This window comes from Rattus rattus, chromosome 5, assembly GCF_011064425.1.
Source record: "Rattus rattus isolate New Zealand chromosome 5, Rrattus_CSIRO_v1, whole genome shotgun sequence".
Lineage (NCBI taxonomy): Eukaryota > Metazoa > Chordata > Mammalia > Rodentia > Muridae > Rattus > Rattus rattus.
In genome coordinates, this window is record NC_046158.1 from 83,860,542 (window position 1) to 83,880,619 (window position 20,078).

The 20,078-nt window shown below is 38.4% G+C and overlaps 2 protein-coding genes across 2 annotated transcripts in view; one reads left to right on the top strand and one right to left on the bottom strand.

The window, feature by feature from the left end:
• The window catches only part of Immp1l (inner mitochondrial membrane peptidase subunit 1), a 28,550-nt gene extending 10,997 nt beyond the window's left edge, over window positions 1–17,553 (top strand). Inside the window, exons 4-5 of the mRNA XM_032903848.1 lie at window positions 16,305–16,415; window positions 17,382–17,553. Of these exons, the coding sequence (XP_032759739.1) occupies window positions 16,305–16,415; window positions 17,382–17,450 (180 nt within the window). The 3' untranslated portion in view covers window positions 17,451–17,553. The remainder of the gene's footprint in view (window positions 1–16,304; window positions 16,416–17,381) is intronic.
• Window positions 17,554–18,613: 1,060 nt separating this feature from the next.
• The window catches only part of Dnajc24 (DnaJ heat shock protein family (Hsp40) member C24), a 44,552-nt gene continuing 43,087 nt past the window's right edge, over window positions 18,614–20,078 (bottom strand). Inside the window, exon 5 of the mRNA XM_032903847.1 lies at window positions 18,614–19,018. Coding sequence (XP_032759738.1) covers window positions 18,888–19,018 — 131 coding nt within the window. The 3' untranslated portion in view covers window positions 18,614–18,887. The remainder of the gene's footprint in view (window positions 19,019–20,078) is intronic.

The window sequence follows — 20,078 nt, forward strand, 5'->3', positions numbered from 1 at the left end:
AGTTTGGCCTCATCCTTGAGTCTTCTTCTTTCACCTTACTGTGAAATCCATTAGAAACTTTTGGCTATAACTTCTAAGGATAACCAAATTCAGATCGCGTCTTGACACTGTCACTGCCACCATGCTCAGACAAGACGAGCTGACCTTTGTTGCTGTTGCTGTTGCTGTTGCTGTTGCTGTTGCTGTTGCTGTTGCAATGATTTCTGAACTGCACCTTTAAAATTCTTCCCATGTTCTTGCTTTTCTGTTCCTTCATGGGGTAGTCCCCAAACAGTAACCAAGTCCATCCTTCTAGCTGCTGATGCCTTTTAAGACCAGCTGTCATTCTCAAAGACTCTCGGGTTCCCTCTCCTGAGACAGTAGATCAGCCTTAGCAATGTCTACAAAGCCCACCTTTCCTTCCCCTGCTGCCTTTCTGGTAATTAGAGCTTTATTGGAACATAGTGGTGCTCATTCATTTATATTGTCTGTTCATCTTCACCAGAATAGCAGAATTGAGCAGTTGACAAAGACAATATTGTGCAGGCTCTCAGCTATTTATTCTCTAACTCTTACCAGAATTTTGCTGATGCCTACTCTAGATAAGGTTTTAATGCCAGAGAAGTCGTATGATTCTTGCTAATTCTCAGTATGTAAGTATAATTTCACATCTGTTAGCATCTATCAGAACAGTAGGGATTTGATATTGTTTGTTTTGTTTTTAACATAGGGTCACACTAGTCATGTTTGCTCATGCGTCTAAACCTCCATCTTCAGAGGTAGAAGCAGGAGGTCGAATGTCAGCCTTGGCCATATAGAATACGTGAGACCCTCTCTCAAAACCAAAAAGTAACAATAATAACAACCCCCTCACTCCTCAAAAGACAGGGACTCATTTAGCCTATACTGGCTTTGAACTTGTTTTACAACCAAGGTTAGTCTTAAAACTCCTGCTACTCCTGCTGACACACCCAAGTGTAAGGCTCTTAGATATGTAGTGCTACACCTGGATATTTTCAAAATGTTTGAAGGCTGGAAAAATGTACCATGAGTAGGTCATGCTCTACTTCTGTTTAACTTCTAGTCTAGTTTTATCATTAGTTTCTATTGTAGAGTGGATGATGTAGCTTTCAGAAATGTAGCTTTTTCTATAGCTCATAACACCATGTTACTGCTAATCTTGGTTTGGTCTGATCTTCACTGAACACTAAAAAGCTGGGCTAGGACCTCACAGAATGACAGATGGAAGTTGAGAATATTAGAATTTCTGTTGGTATGTGTCAGAACAAATGCCAATTAAATGTTTTCATAACCAGATCAATTTGGATTGGATTGTAAGCTTTAGAATGTTAAATGAGCACACCAAAAATCGCATGGCTCTGATTGAGTTACATCTTACTTATTCGTTTACTTATCTAATGTTTATGTATATTGAACTTGGTTTAAATTACACATAAAGAGAAGGTGAAATTGAATTCTATATGACCTACATTGGTCTCATTTTTAAAGATTTGATGCCTTAGAAAGTCTATAATGGGTTGGTATGGTGGCAGCTGAATTACCCTTGTGCAATCAGGGCCTACTCATTAGGGTGTGTGGTAATGAAGCTTTCTACGTTTGAGTTGAAGTGCACGAATGTGCCTTTTAGACTTATTTACCCACTATGGTACTTTGTTCTTTTGATCTTTGGTTGGTTGGCAGATTTCTAAAAGGTCAAGTTGTTGCCTGTGGTATGTAAACTTGTCCTTTAACTGAAAACTTCTAATTTCCAGCAGTTGTGTAAAACTATGAACCCTTTCACTTCTTAAAAAATACTGCTGCACTTATTTAGTGTGTGTGTCTCCGGACAGCTTGTAGGCTCAGTTCTGTCATCTCACCATGTGAGTTCCAGGATGAAACCCAGGCATGGCAGCATGGGCCTGTATCTTCTGAGCCATCTTGCTGTCCTCCATATTTAAATAGTCCAAGCAGAGCTTCAACATCTCAACCATAACATCTTATGCGTGTTTATGCAAACTTCAGGACATTTCTGAGATTGTGATCTAGAGAGCTTTTTATTGTTGCTGGGACGCCTTGTCTGACCTCAGTGAGAGAGGATGTGTGCTGGGGGGGGGGGGCTGGTACTCATGGACTTCTTGGAGGAGGGGAAAAGGGGGGAGGGGGGTGAGTGGGAAGAGAGGAAGGAGGGGGCCTGGGAAAAGTGAGTAAATTAATTAATGAATGAAAAAATTAAGAATGTATGTGTTTTCATGTTTAATTTAAAGTTATTAAAAAAAGAAAAAGAGGCAAAACTTTTTGGTTTGGTTGTCTTTGATAACACAGATTCTAGTATTGTACACAGAAAATATCCTCACCAAATTGTAATGTACAATTAGGATTCAGTTACAGAAGCTGAATAAGGAATGTTATGTTACTTGTGCCCCTTTTTTTCTCAAACCTAGGCATGTCAATATTTTCGTTACTGGTAAAAATAAAAGAGAATTCTGTTTTTCAGAAAGAGCTAATTAAATGTACTCAGGATGCATTGGTGGACTTGTGTTGAAAATGCAACTGCACAGCAGGAAGGAAGCTGAATTTTGGTATAGTATACTAGGAAATATTTAAACTAAACTGACAATGTGCAAAACAGCCTCACCAATTAGATAGCATTGGAAAATGGCCACTTTATATAGTTAATGCTAATAGTCCTTTAATGTAGACTGTATGTTTTGGATTCAGTTGAAACCCCTGAATATCCTAATGCTGGTTTTCTGTTTGTTTAAGTGTCATTTGCCTTTGCTAAATGTTGCAACCATCTGGTCTTGTATTACCAGATATATTATTAACAGAAAAAGTACTTCTGTGTGGGGCGAGGAATTATCAGGCGAAAGGGCTTGTTTATTGTAAGTTGCTGATACACTAAATCCTCGGTCATTTAGATAGAAGGACTACCTAATAATGTCACTTACTACACTATATCTAAGGAAGGGACTTGCTTTTTTTTTTGCAAACTCTGGTGATAAAAGCTGCACCACACATCCATTCCTCAGCAACAGCTCCAGGTAATCAATCATAGCACGCTACTAATGCCTTAATTGCAGCTGTATGGAAGATTATGTTTACTCTCTTGTTAAGTGAAATTCACTACGGAGGTGGTCACATGGCTCGCTCTTCCTATAGCTAACACAGTTCAGAAGGTAAATATCATTAATAGTTTACTAGTCTGAAGTGTTTTCATGTAGATGTTAACAGTAAAGAATCATCTTTTAGGCCTCTCATTTCAGTGCCTTCTCCTGAACACTTTCACAGTAGTTTAAACTTAACAATTATTTTAGAATTTTGTTTTATAGTCTTCTTTTAAAAGACTTATTTATAATATGTATATGAATGCTCTATCTTCCTGTATATCTGCACAACAGAAGAGGAAATCAGATCCCATTACAGATGGCTGTGAGCCACCATGTCCATGCTGGGAACTGAATTCTGGGCCTCTGGAAGAGCAACCAGTGCTCTTAACCACTGAGCCATCTCTCCAGCCCTATAGTCCTATTCTTATATGTCTAAAAATATGTTTATGAAGATCAGCATCTGTGGTTGAAGATTAAAAAGCTGTTCTGAAATTAATGCATATTGAACACTAGGAGTATTTCAGTGATTTACAGTTAGACAGTAATAATAGTATTGGTGAAAATCTAGAGAGAACTAATCGAGTACAGTAATATGTGTATTTCAGTGTATAAGTTAATTGATGCTTCTTTACTTTAATGTTGCCTAAATATAATTGAGAAAAAAATAAAGACTGAATTTGTACACAGCTGTTCAAAAGACATGCTGAACCCACACCAAACTCTGTTGTGATTAAAGAGAAATGCTCTCTCACCTGTCAGGTGGCCCCTATTGTCTGCTAGGGAAAAATAATGACTGTTGCCAAGACAGAGCAGGTTCAAATGTCTTGGAAGAAACAACTAATGGAGTTCTTGTCCTGCTTCCTTAGAAAATTAAATTTTGACAGGTTACATGTAGTTTCTGTGACCCAGAATCTTAACCTATAAAAGTATTCTCACTATATATTAAACTGTTTTCTACCTAGAATAAGAATGGCTAAGGAGAAGAACATAAAAATAAATGTGCATATTTTAAAGTGGTTGCACATAGAAAATTAGGGAGAAAATATTGGCATTTCGTGTCATTGTACTAGGAACCCAGATAGGTGAAAGGGTTTTCTCCCGTTCCTTTAGAGAAAAGAATAACACATCACTATATGTGACGCAGTAGTGCTTGTATCACTGCCAAACATGCACAGAAAACTAACAGGACAAGACAGCCAAGCAGTGTAAAGAAAATACAGCTACAGAGGAATAATTTAGATATCTAAGGTGGGACTGAAAATTCTCATCTGCTTCTTGTATCTACATTTGAAAAGACTTGAAATTTGACCTGATTTCCCTTTTAAAGAAAGTCAAAGTAGCTCTGGGGATACACAGACACACACACACACACACACACACACACACACACAGACTCCTGGCACTAACCAGTACTGGTGCTGCCTTACTAGACTGCCTCAGGCGCTGCCAGGTCACTGAACTTAGAAGAGAGGACAGAAGGGTAGAACGAAAGAGAACACTTTGAGTACAGCCTTCGTGAGACCTAGGAGAAAACAAACAGAGCAGCATTGCTCTTAAGACGCCAAAAGCAATTTCTGAGGGGTGGGGGTGGGGGCAGGAGGGCGGCAGGGAGGACAGAGCGCCATGATAGAGATGACAATGAAAAGACAAATGCAGTTCCTTGTGCAGAAGACTAACAGGAAGAGACTTGATTTATACAAGATCATTCTGGTATTAATGTAGACTTTCAAAAGACTGTTTGCAGTGGGAATTTCTGAAGGTGGGGACCTGTTTAATAGGCTGTAAAAGAAGTCTAATGAGTAATAACATGGAAAATGGAAAGTAGTAACAATATCACAGAAATACTGAGAAAATACCAAGATCAGATTGGACTTGGGAAGAAAGGGAAACCAAAGGGCTTCAAATTAATATTCAAGTTACTAGCTTTAGCGAAAGGTTAAATGGTCCTGGGGGAGAAGAGACTAATTTTAGATTAGAAGATACACACAATTTTTGCACGAACGTAAGCATTTACTAAAACTCCAAAGATAAGAATACAAGACAGAAGGTGGGGAGGAGTGCTGATATGCTGGTGTTGGTCATGGCTACCATTGTAAGACCTGTGCAGAATTAGTCCAGCCGAACCCATGGCATAGGTGTGCTAGATTATCTCCAGACCTCATGCTCTACCATGGAGTTATGGGCAGATGACAGCTCGGGAGAAGGATAATTCTTTTGTGAGAGTGTGGCCACTTGAAGTTTTCTGTGCTCCAGTGGGATGCCCCAAGCGTATGCAGATATGGATAAGCACATTGGATTTAGTGAGTTATCCTCCACAGTGACATGAAGTTAGGAGAGAGATGTGTTTAAACATATCAGGGAACTTGGAATCAGGGAAATGGGACTGAATATGATCATATTTCATTGCCTATATGAATGATAATATCGACAATAAAGAAAAGTTACAGTAATTTACTAATAGTCTTAAGATACATTGTATTTATATTAAATATTCAGTTTGTTTTCATGATCTCAAAGTCAGCACAGTATTTTATTGCTCTCAGTGCTATAGGATCAACCCTAGTTTTTAAACCGTTCATCTACTGTTTTATACATCATCATAAAAAATGTCTCCTGACACTGATAATGTGTCTGCAGTAACCGACAGCTCCCTAGTCATTCTTAAGGTTGACTCAGCAGGGCTGGGGTAGGGGTGGGGAGGGGGATCATGCCTGGTACTGGAAACTGAACCAACTGCCTGGGCCCAGTGAGGTCGCAGATCTTAGATGAGAACCTTCTACACCATTCCTACATTCTAAACGATGCCCTTATACTCACAGAGAAGTGGAGCTCGGCTTATTATGGAAGAAGCTTCTGTTGACATCAAATGAAGACTAAAACAAACCAACAAACAAAGACACACAACTAGATACAATGCAGAGATCAAGGGATCATAGGGAACCAAGCCTCATAATCCCTCTACCCTGAGGCTTGGGGAACATTGTAGAAGGAGATGCAAAACAGTTTAAGAGCCAGAAGACCAGGGAGTCTGCAATGAAACTGTGTCTCCTAGAAATGGTTACATAAAAAGAGACCTAAACATTGACAATATCAATAGGCTTGTTAATATGGAAGGGGGAAATCTCAGGGATATTCCTCTGTAGACATGCTGGATGTTCAGTCCTAGACAAACCACAGGCAACTAATGACTTCTGAGGGAGAGTCAGGTCAAGGATGATCCCCCTGATTGATTATCTGTTGCATGTACATTTTAAAAAACACATTCCTGCCTTCCCATGAGCTCAGCCCGTGTTCAGACCTCTCCGGGCTCCAGGAAAGCCTGGAGCTACTGTTGGCATTCTACCAGCTCCTTCTTGGCTTTTCTTTTTTACTCCTGGCTATCTCTGCTAAGCTGCCAGCTACCACCCCAGTTGCCTTCTTTTTCTGCCCACCTTTGCCCCTTGGATGGAAAACACTAGTAGCTTTATTGTTTTAAACTAGCCAGATAGCACAGCTGCTGAGCAGTGTGTCTCCTGCCCTAATCTTACCAGGTATCAGCCAGCTCCAGCCACTTCCTTGGCCCTGCTTGCAGGACAGGCTGCAGGCCTGACAGACGGTGCCACGGAGTCTTACGTGGTTGTTCATGCTACTTGTTTGAAAATCTGGTCAAAAGACAACTTTTTTCGCTGTGCCTCTTCTCTTCCTCCTGGGACCTGGAAGTTCGACCTTTACCCTTCGTCCAGCAATCGACTTCTGCCTTCCTTATTGACCAAACCAAGAACCAATTAGGGAACCAGATTTTAGTATCAGCTTCTCCTACAATTATCCAATACAGAGTGCTCAGCCCTGAAATCATATACACACAAACATCAAAAATGCAGCAGACTGCATTTATGTGGATGTGCATCTATATATGTGTAACAATAATAAAGAGGCCATCAATTTGAAAGTGATTAAGAGGGACAAGGGGAGGGGCTGGGGGAAGAAAGGGAAGGGGGAATGATTTAATTATATTTTAATTAAAAAATATACATAGATTTAAAAATATCACCTGAGCTAAGGGTAGAGGCATGTATCTGTAATTGCAGCACTTGGGAAACTGAGGCAGAAGCACTGTCAGTTTGAAGCTAGTATGGGCTATGGAGTAAATTCTGACTCAGAACAACAACTGTTATTTGTCATCCATTCCCATCATTCCCATCATTTACTATTTTGTATTCACAAAGCTTTCATTCTAAATAATTAGAAAGATTTATGAGAATTATGCTTTGATGAATAAGACACAAGGAGGGATATCTATCAAGAACATGCGGAATGCCTTTGTAAATAATGAACAAATACTATCAATACAACAGACCTACTCAGTCACCTTTAATCATTTCCGCTTTTAAGAGAGTGCACTTTTTCCTACTGCTGACCTTCAGTTTCTATATAAACTTGTTTCCTAACCAAATCCTACACAGGTAAAATAGGAACCTGAATAGAATGAAAAAAAATTCCTTGCAATAAACTCATACCAAAGTGAGCTTGGGCTTTGGAAAGATTAGATGACATGGCAAGAATAGTTGAAGAAATGGCTAAGCAATTAAGAGCACCAGCTGCTCTTGCAGAGGACCTTGGTTCAATTTCCACCACCTACATGGTAGTTCCTAACCATCTGTAACTCCAGTTCCAGGGAATAATGAGCCCTCTTCTGATCTCTACGGCTACAGGCATACATGCAGGCAAAACACAAATCTATTTTTTTTTTCTTTTCTTTTTCTGAGAATACAGCTGCCATGGTAGTGCATACCTAATTTGAGGCCAGCCTGGTGTATACATAGTTAATTCCAGGGCAGCCGTGGGTACATAGAGAGAGGTATTTTCTCACCTCTCAGACTACCCCCAACACCTAAAATCAGAAGTGTATCTGCATGTATATTTTTTATAATGTACATCTGATTTGCCAAGTATTTAAAGTTTTTTTTCCCCAAAGAACGAAAAACCTCAGAATTTAGTATGTATTGCTGTATTTAAATTTTGTTGTCTTTTTGCATTTGATATTTTTGGTTAGTGTCGCACTGTAGTTCAAGCTGGCCTGGAATTCAGTTCGTGACCTTGGCTACCTTAGAACCTATAGCAATCCCTCCTCATTATCCAGGTGCCACCATGCTCAGCTAGAATAGTATTAGTAGTAAATTACTTTGTTTCTGTACAGAGTACATACCGTGGCTGCATTTTTTGATGTCTAAGTCATAATCAAGCAACAGAATATGCTTTACATACACACAGGTGTAGATATTTGACTCAATACTGTTTCCTTGTAAAACAGTAACATAGTAATTAGATTAAATGACACCTTCTGAGTCTACATTCATTATGTGGAGTCTCTCTCTTTTATTAATGCAAGGTATTAAGCATATTGTTCTTAGATTTTAAAAACCCAGATATTTAAAACTGTACATAGATGAAATGCTTTTGAGAGTGAAGTGTCCTCGCTGTGTCACTCCCATTTCCATTTGCTGCAAAGGAAAGGAAGTGGCCTGATCTGAATGGCTGCTTCAGATGTGTCTGTTTCCTGTATATTACAAGGGAAAAAATGTGCAAAAAAAGGGGGATTTCTAAAGCACAATCCTCTTCTTGCCTTCATGGTTTTTTTTTTTTTTGGTTTGTCCCCACCCCCACCCCCCCCCCACCCCCACTCCCAGAGCTGGGGACTGAACTCAGGGCCTTGCACTTGCTAGGCAAGCGCCTACCACTGAGCTAAATCCCCAACCCCTGAGCTAAATCCCCAACCCCACCTTCATGTTTTAATGCACTTATTAGAAACATTATGCATAAACTATAGATAGGGTCAATGTATACCTATGCTTTTGCTTGTAAAGTATAAGATTTATACTAAATAAGGGTTAGCTCAAAAACAATTTCTTAAGATTTTCTGTTTTGAAACATCTGGAAAATCAATATATCATATTTTTTAGTAAAAAACTTTCAATTAGGTATTCTTTGCTTAATCAAATGAGTACAGTTTAGTGTATGTGTTACCTGATATTTAAGCTCTCATCAGATTTCACTTGAATCAAGAAACACATCACCTGTGGCTTTCCTTGCAAAGCTGCTGTGCTAAGTGGATACCCATAGACCATGGGCTGTTGCATTTGTTGCTTGTTCTAAAAAGGAGGCACTTAACCAGACCTCAGTGCATGTAGCCAAGAACTGCACGCTGGATCCTTTCCCCAGCCCTGAGATTAGCGTTTATCATGGTTCAGGAAGTGAGCACTGCACACTCAACAGTCTCAAAAGAAAAACAATCTGCTTAGCAAATGTTGGTCATAGGAAAGAACACAAAAATAATTGGAATTCAGAATTTGTGAAACATTGCTTATTAGAGTATTTTCATTATAGATAGTTATTATAGCTTTTAAAAACATATTGTACTCTGCTATCTTTTCCTGTTCATACTTTAGTATAGAACTGCTGTAAACTTCTTTCTTGTGTTGTTTGATGTAACTGTGGTTTTTATTTGCATTACTGAAGCAATGTATGGGTTAGAGGCTAGCCTGCTCTCACTGTAATTGCAAAGACCAAAAAGCTTTTAAAGTGTGTCAGTAAAGTCTTCCCCGGCTTGTCTCATTAGCACTGCTCCCTTCTGAACAATATCAGGCTGGGGGCTAAAGGGACGGCTCCGTGGCTAAGAGCTCACCATGGCCTGGAAGCAGCTGTAGTGGATCCAATGCCCAGTTCTGGTCTCCATGACCACCTGTATGCATGTGTGCATTCTAACATGGAGACAAAACGCAATACTCATACATTAAAAACAAATCTTTAAAAGTATCAGGCAGCTGGGCATGGTGATGCACACCTTTGATCCCAGCACTTGGGAAGCAGAGAAACAAGCAGATCTCTTTCGAGTCTAGGGTCAGCCTATTCTACAGTAGTGAATTCTAGTCCAGCCAAGGCTGCATAATGAGACCCTGTTTCAGTAAAACAAAATAAAAACCAAAAAACAAAGCATGGTCAAGCTGGGCATGGTGGTAGCTGGTGCATAATTGAAACACTAGTACTTTGAAAGCTGAAGAAGGGTATTGTGAGTTCAAGGACAGGCTAGGATACATATGCTTTTATACACATTGATTCAATTGTTGAAATCTTTCCATTAGTTTGTTCTTTATTAACATACTTTGGATTTTGTATTTTAATCATCTATTATTTAAATGAATTATCTTTTATTTAAAGCCTGTGCTGACTGACCAACATTTATACTATTGCCAATTTTGAGACAAGAGAAAGAACAGAATAAATATTTATATCTTTTTGATTGATTGTTCTGTTTTTGAGAAAGGGTCTCTTATAGCATAGGCTGCCCTCAGACTCTGTTACCTAAAGATGACCTTCACTTTATGAGCGACATCTCTACCTGCTGAGTGCTGAGATCACAAGTGTGCAGTACCACAGTTCATTTTATGTTGTTCTATAGCTAGAACTCAGGGAGTGGTGGCATGCTAGAGAAGCATTTTGTTGACTAAGCTATCACCCAATCCCCTTGTGTCTGTCATCAAGAAAGCACTGGTTGATTACTAGCTGAGGAGGCACAGATTAGGTTCTTAAGTGGTTGAAATCTGTGGAAGGCAGAAGCCACAAAAAGATCTCCAGAGATCTATATTTATAGTCCCTTGGTTGATAGCTAAAAACTAAGTCGTATCTATTCATGGTGAAATTCAATAATAAAACAAAGATGACTAACTAGGGAGCTCCAAGGCCCAATTCCTAGAACTCACACAAAACCAAAAGACTTGAGCTTCCTAAGCCAGTGTGGACAAGCCATCATCCCGTAGAGACCTGGAAAAGATTGTGCCCCAATAGTACTGTGAGAAGAAACTCCTCCCAGTAGCTTGAAAATAAGACTTAAAATGAGAAAGCTGATGTGCAGCTGTTGAAACCCCTTCAACATGGTACTCTCTGAAGACTGGCAGCAAATCCCTTCAATAGAGGGTGTCTAGCTAAGTCACAAAATAACTAGCTTCACAAAGAAAGCAGTAAAAGGAAACCCACACTCAGAAGTGAATCGGTACCTAGGCCCAGAAAGACACAGGTGGAAAATTACCAGAAAGCATCTACAATGCCATTTCTAACTGTTTTCTAAGAACCAGAGCATATGTAAACATGATTCAGTAAAAATGGTAAATACAGAAACAACATTCTTCCTGTTTGAAATTCTTTCACTTGGATTTGACAGCAGAATTGTAACTTTAAAGGAAAGATCAGTAATTTTGAAATATCTCTCAAAAGTGGTTAAAATAAAGATACTTACAGACAGAAATTGGAGAGAACTTTTAAAGAAAGTTGAAAAATTCCTTGTAAATAGACCTTAAAAGGATGTGAACGGATGGTCCTCAAACTAAAAGGCAAAGGAGCTGCACAAGTGGGCTCATAACAATATAAAGAACGTCATCAATGAACATGTTTGCATATTCAGAACATATAGTACTTATTATCTTCTGCAGTGCTTGGAACTAGACCCAGAGCTTCACATTCTAGGGAGACCCTAGCTGTATTTCCAGCCCCGCTTCGTTCTTATTTGCAAACTGCACTTACACACCTTACAGACCCACTGAAATTGCACAAACACAAAACAATGCTTTTCTATACTATTAAGCAACACCCACTCAAAAGAAATTTAAAAAATCCTATTCAAAATAGGTTTAAAATAAACTACAACCAAACAGCCAACACCGACCAAAAATACTTAGTAATGAAGCTAACAAAGGAAGTGAAAGAACTCAATACTGACAAGTTCAAAGTCCTGAAGACATGGGGGACAATCCTGAAATATGATGGGCCAACCGCCCCTTCTCATGGATCCACACAGGCAGTGAAAAGGCCTCACCACCCAAAGCGACCTATAGATGCAAGCATCCATCAGAATACAACATCACTTTTTTGTTATGGAAAAAGAAAAAGTAATCTTGTAATTCATAGAGCTCCTCAAAAGTCAAAGCAAACCCGCGCAAAGAGAACAGCGCTGGAAGGTATTACACCGCCAGGTTCAGGCTGCACTGCAGAAGCATATTAACAAGCTCAGCACGGCACTGGTTCAGAGGCACACATGTAGATCAATGGCATAGAAGAGAGGACCCAGCTACAAACCTGCACACCTTTATCCACTTGATTTTTTTTTTTATTTTTACTAAGATACCAAAAAACATTCTTTACAAGAAATGTTAGGAAAACTGGGTAGCCAGTTCCAAAAAACAAAACAAAAACCCCAAAACCCAGCTAGATTACTCTATCACCCTGCACAAAAAGTCAGTTCAAAATGGATTAAAGTTTTATATTTAAGACCTGAATTTGAAAAGTTTTCAAGAAAAAAATGTACAAGGACATTCAGAAACTCTAGTAAGTCATGAAATAATTACCAAAAACTAATAAATGGGGACTGCATGACCTTTTAAAAAAAAGAAAAAGTTCTATACAGCAGGAAAATAATCAAGTGAAGAGACAGGCTACAGAATGGGAGAAGATATATAAACTATATGAAGAACACACACACACACACACACACACACATACACACACACACACAAACTATCAAAAAACCAGACAATCCAGTCAGTGACTGAGCTAATAAATGAAGAGACAGTTTTAAAAAGACGAAGTGTAAACGGCCAATCGACGTGATAAATTGTTCATCATCTTATTTACCAAGGGAACAGGAAGTCAGACTTCGTTTCCATCTCAGCCCAGTTAGGGTGCCTATCAGTAATATATATTTAGGCAAGGATGTGGGAAACAGGACTGTTTTTATACTGATGATAGGAATATAAGTTGAATGAGCTCTATGGAAATTAAAATGAAAATGTCTTTAAACAGACAAACAGAACTATAACATGGTCCAGCTATCCTGTTTCTGGGTATATACTTAAGGGACCTTAAGGCGACATACTCCACTGCAGCACAGTTCACAGCACCCAGGTTAATGGAATAAGCCTCTCCACCTGTCAGAGATCCGTGTTTATTATAAAAGAATGGTGTACATACATTACGCAGTTATAGTCAGGTATAAAGAAGAATGGATTTGTTATTTCCTGGGGAAATGGATGCAAGTGAAAATGGCCCTAGTAAGTGAGAGAATTCTGATACAGGAAGACAAACTGTATACTTTCTATTATTTGTGGTCCTAGAAGTAAAGAATTTATACATAAACAACCCTTGCCCCTGGCAGCAGGTGGGAGAGCTGGCCTTGACCCTCACCTGCTGCAGCCCTCAGAAGAGCAGGCGCTGTACCTTGCCTGGGCAGTCGGTAGAGTGGGTTGCAGTAGATTAGCAGATGCCAGAGCCTTTTACCAGACCAACGGTCGTTGCAATGAGTTTGCAAGCAAAAGCATGTGGACAAGGGGCATACTGTGGGAAATGGTGTGAGTGACACACTACAGCTTCCACAGTGAGATCAGTTTTCTCTATTGAAGGGAGGTTGCAAGAGTGCGGACAGGTATGAGGGGAGGGAGAATTGAGTGGGATTGTGGTGCATGATTGGAAATTCACAAAGAACCAATGGAAAGTGAATGTATCAAGATAAAATGATACATACTTAAAAGATTTTCCTTTTAATCTTACAAGCAACTATTAAAGTTCTGAGTATATCAAGATAAAAAGATCCACACTTGGGCTGGAGAGATGGCTCAGCAGTACACTGGTTGCTCTTCCAGAGGCCCTGGATTCAATTCCCAGCACCCACATGGCAGCTCACAACTGTCTGTAACTCCAGTTCCAGGGGATCTGACACCCTCCCACAAATATACATGTAGGCAAAACACGAATGTATATAAAATAAAAATAATTTTTAAAAATATCCCCATTTAAGAGATTTACCTTTTATAGGAGATGCTCTTGGATTACAGATAACATCAGCAATGAGACTGTTTTCTTGGGATGTGTATGTTACATGAAGCATTAAGTCTAAAGCTTTGTTTTGTTTTCGGGGTGGATGCTGGGGGATGAATGCGGCATCCTTTATATGCTAGGCAGAACGCTGCCACTAAGCTCTATCACTAGCTCTTATAGTGTCTTCCAGATACATGAAAAGAGATTGGGCATCACTCAAAATTGCAGTGAACCCAATGTTTATTGGGTAAAGGCATTAGCCTGCTGACCTAAGCTCAATTCTTGTAATCCACAAGGTGGAAAAAGAGCACTGATTTGTCCTTCAACCTCTAGGTGTACACATACACATACACACACACACACACATACACACACACACACACACACACACACACACACACACACACAGAGAGAGAGAGAGAGAGAGAGAGAGAGAGAGAGAGAGAGAGAGAGAGAACACATCAGTTTTTAAAACTAAGACAAAAACAAAGATACAGAAGTACTATTTCTTGCCATTGAGTAGACAAACATTTGATGACAATGGTAATATAAAATAATAAAAAATCAAAATTATAGCATTAATATATACTTGCTTATTTAGTCATAACAGTGAAGAGAGATACACAAAAGTAGGCTGGGTAGCTCAGTTGGCACTTGCCTAGAATGCAATGTACCGTGATATCTGTTCCCTAGACCACATAAAATCAGGCATAATAACACATGTCTGTAATCCCAGAACTCAGTGTGCAAACAGGAATATCATGAGTTCAAGGCCATCTTCTAGGCTACAGTTTGAGGCCAAGCTACCTGAGCCCCTATCTCAAAGCAACAAAAAAGACCTGAAAGTTTGATGATGTAATAATCCAGTACCCCAAGCAAGGCTGGCATTACAAGTGCAAATAGGAGGGAAACATATAGAAAGGAGGAATGTAAATGTCACGGGCCCTCAGCTAGGCAGATTGCCCCACACTGTAGTGTAGCACCCCATTTGTAAAACATCTTTCTTTTCAGTGTCTTTTATTCATACTCAGAACCAATATTTGGACTGAGGAACAAACATTCTTTGAGACTCTAGAGATTTGAATACAAGAGCTCTTTATCTTGTATCTTCTCCAAAAGTACAGGAGGTCACTTGGCTTTCCACATGCAGTGCTCATTTGTGTTTGACTTCAGATACATTTGATTTTCTACACTTTGCTGCCTGTCAGTCGGTTTATGAAATAGTAGTAGACACCTATCAGTGCCAGTACCTGAAGCTAGTTCACCTAATCTAGATATCCCATAAATATAATCTTAGAAAATCGAACTTAAAATTTAAATACTTATAATATATGAAAAGAACAATGTAATTTAAAAATAAAATTATAGTGTATCTTACTAATCCAATGAAATCTTCCCAATAGATTGTTTTGGTCTAGTCAATAAATCAACTTTCCTTGCATTAACGAAAACTTTAAAATAAAAACATATAAGGGTAGTGTACATATTGTGTTAGAAAGCACCCTCTAAGTTTATATTGAACGGGTGAATGTCTCAGATTGGAAGAATGCATTTTTAAAAAGTATCGCCTTTGTAAAAGGGTTATAATTGAGTAAACATTTATATCTTTTTACTAGTTAATATACAATACCTATCTTCATCTAGTAGAAGGTCACTGTCATTAGTTTGCAGCTGATGGTTTTATAATAGGTCCTCCTGGTTCTTGACGGTCATTACCAACATATAAGGCGTGACGATATGGCCAGCACAAAGGCAAGACAGGGCTCTTAATTAGAACTCTGACAAGCCTACTGCAATAAAATGATGAGATTATTTGTAATTGATGTCACAATCCATTACCACTTAGTTCGTCATGAGCATTGTAATAGGTCTGGCCTTGGACCTGGCCCCAGGATGTTGCTGACTAGCTGCCTTGCTTATGTTGTTACTGCAACAGGAGGGCACATTTTCAGTCAGCAGCCTAATGACCTCTTTTGAAGTCTATTAAATTAATGACAGTGGTACACTGTTTTGATTTCTTACAACCTTAGTTTGGGGTTTCTATAAATTAGTGTTTGGGACCCATATAATAAAGAAATCTTTTTAAAATGTAGAAACATTTGATATTTAGTTAATAGGAAATAAAAGCAAAAATAGCAATTTTTATGACATGTATAAAAGAAGACTTCAGAACATTTGCTCTTCCTCCAAATGAAGTCTTTCTTTCATATAGAGTCTGTGTAGTTCATGCTAGCTTTGAGTTCATGATCCCCTTGCTTCAGTCTCCTAAGTGTGGGGATTCCAGTTGCACACCCCAGTTCCAGGCCTTTATGTTCAGTGATAGTCCCCTGTTGAGGTATTCTTGTTTCTAAAGGGGCTGCTTTTCTTTACTAATTCCAGGTGCCAACAGGTCATGTTTGGTTAGAAGGTGATAACTTAGAGAATTCTACCGATTCCAGATGTTATGGACCTGTACCATATGGACTCATAAGAGGACGGATCTTCTTTAAGGTATGCTTTATGCCTAAAACACCACCTTTATTCTGAGCTGGTGGGGCTTGGGGGGATCTTTCTAAATAAACTTTGAAATCCATGAGTTCCAAATGAACTATTACAGTGACTACATCTGATGAACATCTGACCTTTACTCAAGAACAATGGACAAAACATTATCCTCTCCCCTTCGTACTCCTAAGGGGAGTAAATGAGAATGCTTATAATGAAATTCAAAGTAAATCAGTAATTGCCTAAAGAACCTTTGAGTTTACAGAAATCAGATTCTGCCAGGTGAGACGTTTACAGCCATAGTCACATCCTGGCATTTCAGCAATCACTTCTACAACAGCAGCCCAGGCTCAGTCCACTTGGAATGCAGGTGGACCCAGTTAAATACAGCAAGCTGTAGGCAGGTGTGTCTGTAGAGAATGTACAACAAGCCTTAGACGACACTGGTTCTTAGAGACATTGGTTCTTCCATTATTGTTTGATATAATTTTGTTTTGAAACAGGGTTTCACTCTGTATTCCAGACAGGTCTTAAAGTCTCCCTTCCTGTGTCTGTCTCGTAAGTGCTAATATCACAGATGGTGGATTACAGGTATTGCTCTCCCTTGATCACAAGGCTTTAGAAGAAAAATGCATGAATATCTAAGGCAACTGGATACTGTTCAGGGTTCTTTATACTTAAACAGATACCATATTCAAGCACTAAAATATCAAGTAGCATAGATTGGTAATGTAAGTTATTTTAGGTTAGTAAAAGAAAACAGCCATGTCTTCACAAACTTATATTGATATACTAAACAAACAGAATTTCCGGGATCATGTTTGAATGCCCAGACTAAATAAACATGTTTATTTTCAGAATAACTGATGAAGAGAATGTACTGCAGTGTCTAACACAGAGGAAAGGAAAAGGGAACATCATGATGATAAAGAATTTTCATTAATTGTATTCAACTGTATTTTCATTTTACAGATTTGGCCTTTCAGTGATTTTGGATTTCTGCGTGACAGCCCAAATGGCCACAGATTTTCTGATGATTAATAAGTATTTCCTTTTAATTTGATTATTGTCTATTCAAGTGACTTTATTCTTACTACAGTTGAAACAGTGAACTTAACAATAAACTATTTGCTATTCAGTTTTATTTATGTTTTAAATGTAAGAGTAAATACCACGCTCTGCAATATACATGAACTAAAAGTATATGGATAAAAATTAGCCCAAAACGCATATTCCTTCTAGATTGTATGATATAAAAAATATCTTGGGGAAGAAATCCAGGTGACTACCTCATATTTGAATTTTTGTGGTTCCCATATAAAGAAAGCAATCGTTATCAAGTGCACTTCATATGTCAGCTCTTCATAGTCTGAGCATTCCAAGTCTGAGTCTTCTGACAACACCATGAGTTAGACCTAAAAGAAACATTTGAGCAGCAGTCTCGTAAGGGTCCCCTTGTGTTCATAAAATGAATTCTGGTCTACACTGTACACAGAATGTTACATACAAAAGGAAGTCACGTAAAATATGATGCCTACAGGCCATTGTAGTCCATAATCACTCATTAGAAAAGCCCCTTCACCACACCAGTAATGAAATGAATGGCTCCTTAAATGGAGGCCATTCAATACAAAAGAAAGTTGAAATTTTAGATTTTGGGTTTTGTTGTTGTGGTTGAATTTCAGTTATTTTTAGTTTTCTTTTCCTAAAAATTATACTTGAACTTGAGATAGCTCCTGACAAGCTTTAGACATGCAGGGCCAGGCCTAGAGTCATGTTTTCTAACACATGGGCCTCTGACACCTTTGAAATGGATTTATAGAGATCCATATCCAGCCTTGCTTAGGGCAGAACTGGGCTCACACTTCATTCACAAAAACTCTAATCATATTGGAATGCCTGAGTTATTGAAGCAGGTATACAACAGACATATAATTCAACAACTAAAAAGTCATCTTGTAGATGAATAACTTCATAATTAAGGACAGCAAGATGGTTCAGGCGGTACAGGAACTTACCATAAGTCTCAGGACCCAAATTTGACCCTTGGGAACCACATGGGGAAGAAGTGAAGAATCAACTCCTCACAGATTCTCAGATTACACACACACACACACACACACACACACACGTAAACGTATGTACATGCAGAAAGATTAAAGCAAAAAGCAAAACCCTTAATAATTATAAAGAATACTCTTACCTGATTTTTGAAAAAGATACTTATATTTCAAAAGGGAAATAATTGGTTTGTACCAAAGAGAAAACAAAAGTTGTTAGCTAAGAATGCAAAAATATTATTCAAGTCCTTTTTTGTAATATCCTATAATTTACATTTTAGATATATAAACAACTGAATTTATTTGTTAATCTGGTGGTCTTTGCTTGAAGATTTCATCATCTTCACAAATTATACAGCTAATAACAAAAAGCATCCTTCTCCTTGTAGTTAAAGCATCCCAGGGATGAACACTCAGCTCAGCTCTGATGAAGGAGTTCCACAATCAGTGAGCACGTATCACAGGAAATAAGGTTTGCTTCTTGTGCTTCATCTTTGTAGACAGTGTACTTCCCACCACATCGACAGCTCAGAGAGAAAGACTCCTCATCTGCAAAGAATACAAAAATAATGCCTCAGACATTCACAGTCATCTATTTTGCTAAAACCTTTCAAAATACAGGACATGTTCTGGAGAAACTGGAAAAAAAAATACAACAAACAAAAAAGGACCAGGTACAGATAAAACTGTTTAAAAGGGAGCTGGAAAAATTATTTTGCATAGAAAAACATATTTATTGACGAGTCTCTCTATCTGAAGTAGCAATGGACAAGTGCTCTGACTCTGTATTCAATATTCATGGATGGGGTAGGGCAAGCTATGCTCTGAGTAATCTATAGAATTTACTTAGAATTTTCCATTTTCTTAAGAATCTTTAAATGTTTATATTATTCTAAGCAATACATTTAAGATGCAGATTTCTCCATAACGAAAAATTCTTTTTGAATTTAGAAATACAAACATGCCTCCTATTTAAGGCAACATATATATAACTAATGAAAGCATGTTTTCAAAGTGAATAGTTGTATTGTCTCAAAATTGAAGGTTGATTTTCACTTATTTATACATTTTTAGCTTACTTTATTATATATTGGCCATTAGATTTCTTAAGGTAAATCCCCATAGCAAATATGCCTTTTAAAACTACTTCAGTGGACACTGAGAAGTAATCTGAGGTGACATGCTCCATAAGTGGCACAGAGAACACCATGGGTTGGTCACCTTGGAGTTTTGTTAAAGGTTTTCATCTTCATATCTGATTGAAATTTATTCTTCTCTTCATTGAGGTCCTAAAGCAGTATTTTCATATAAACAAATTTTGGCACAATGTATGAAAATCTCTACATTTAGATTTTGAAAAACCTATTTTTCATAAGGATTTTAAATGTCTTAATGTCCCCTTTATCTTACCACCCACCAAGGTAGTGGACAGGAAAGGTTAATAGAGCAGAGGAGGATGTGGACTTGTTTAGAACTATTTCTCTGGAGTAAATCTAATATGCATCATCAGGCTATCAGCAGGTAAGGTCATCTGAATCAGCCGCGGCATCTGATCTCCCAGCAAACATTTATGACTCAGTAGCAGTAGGACTCACAAACAGTGTTTACA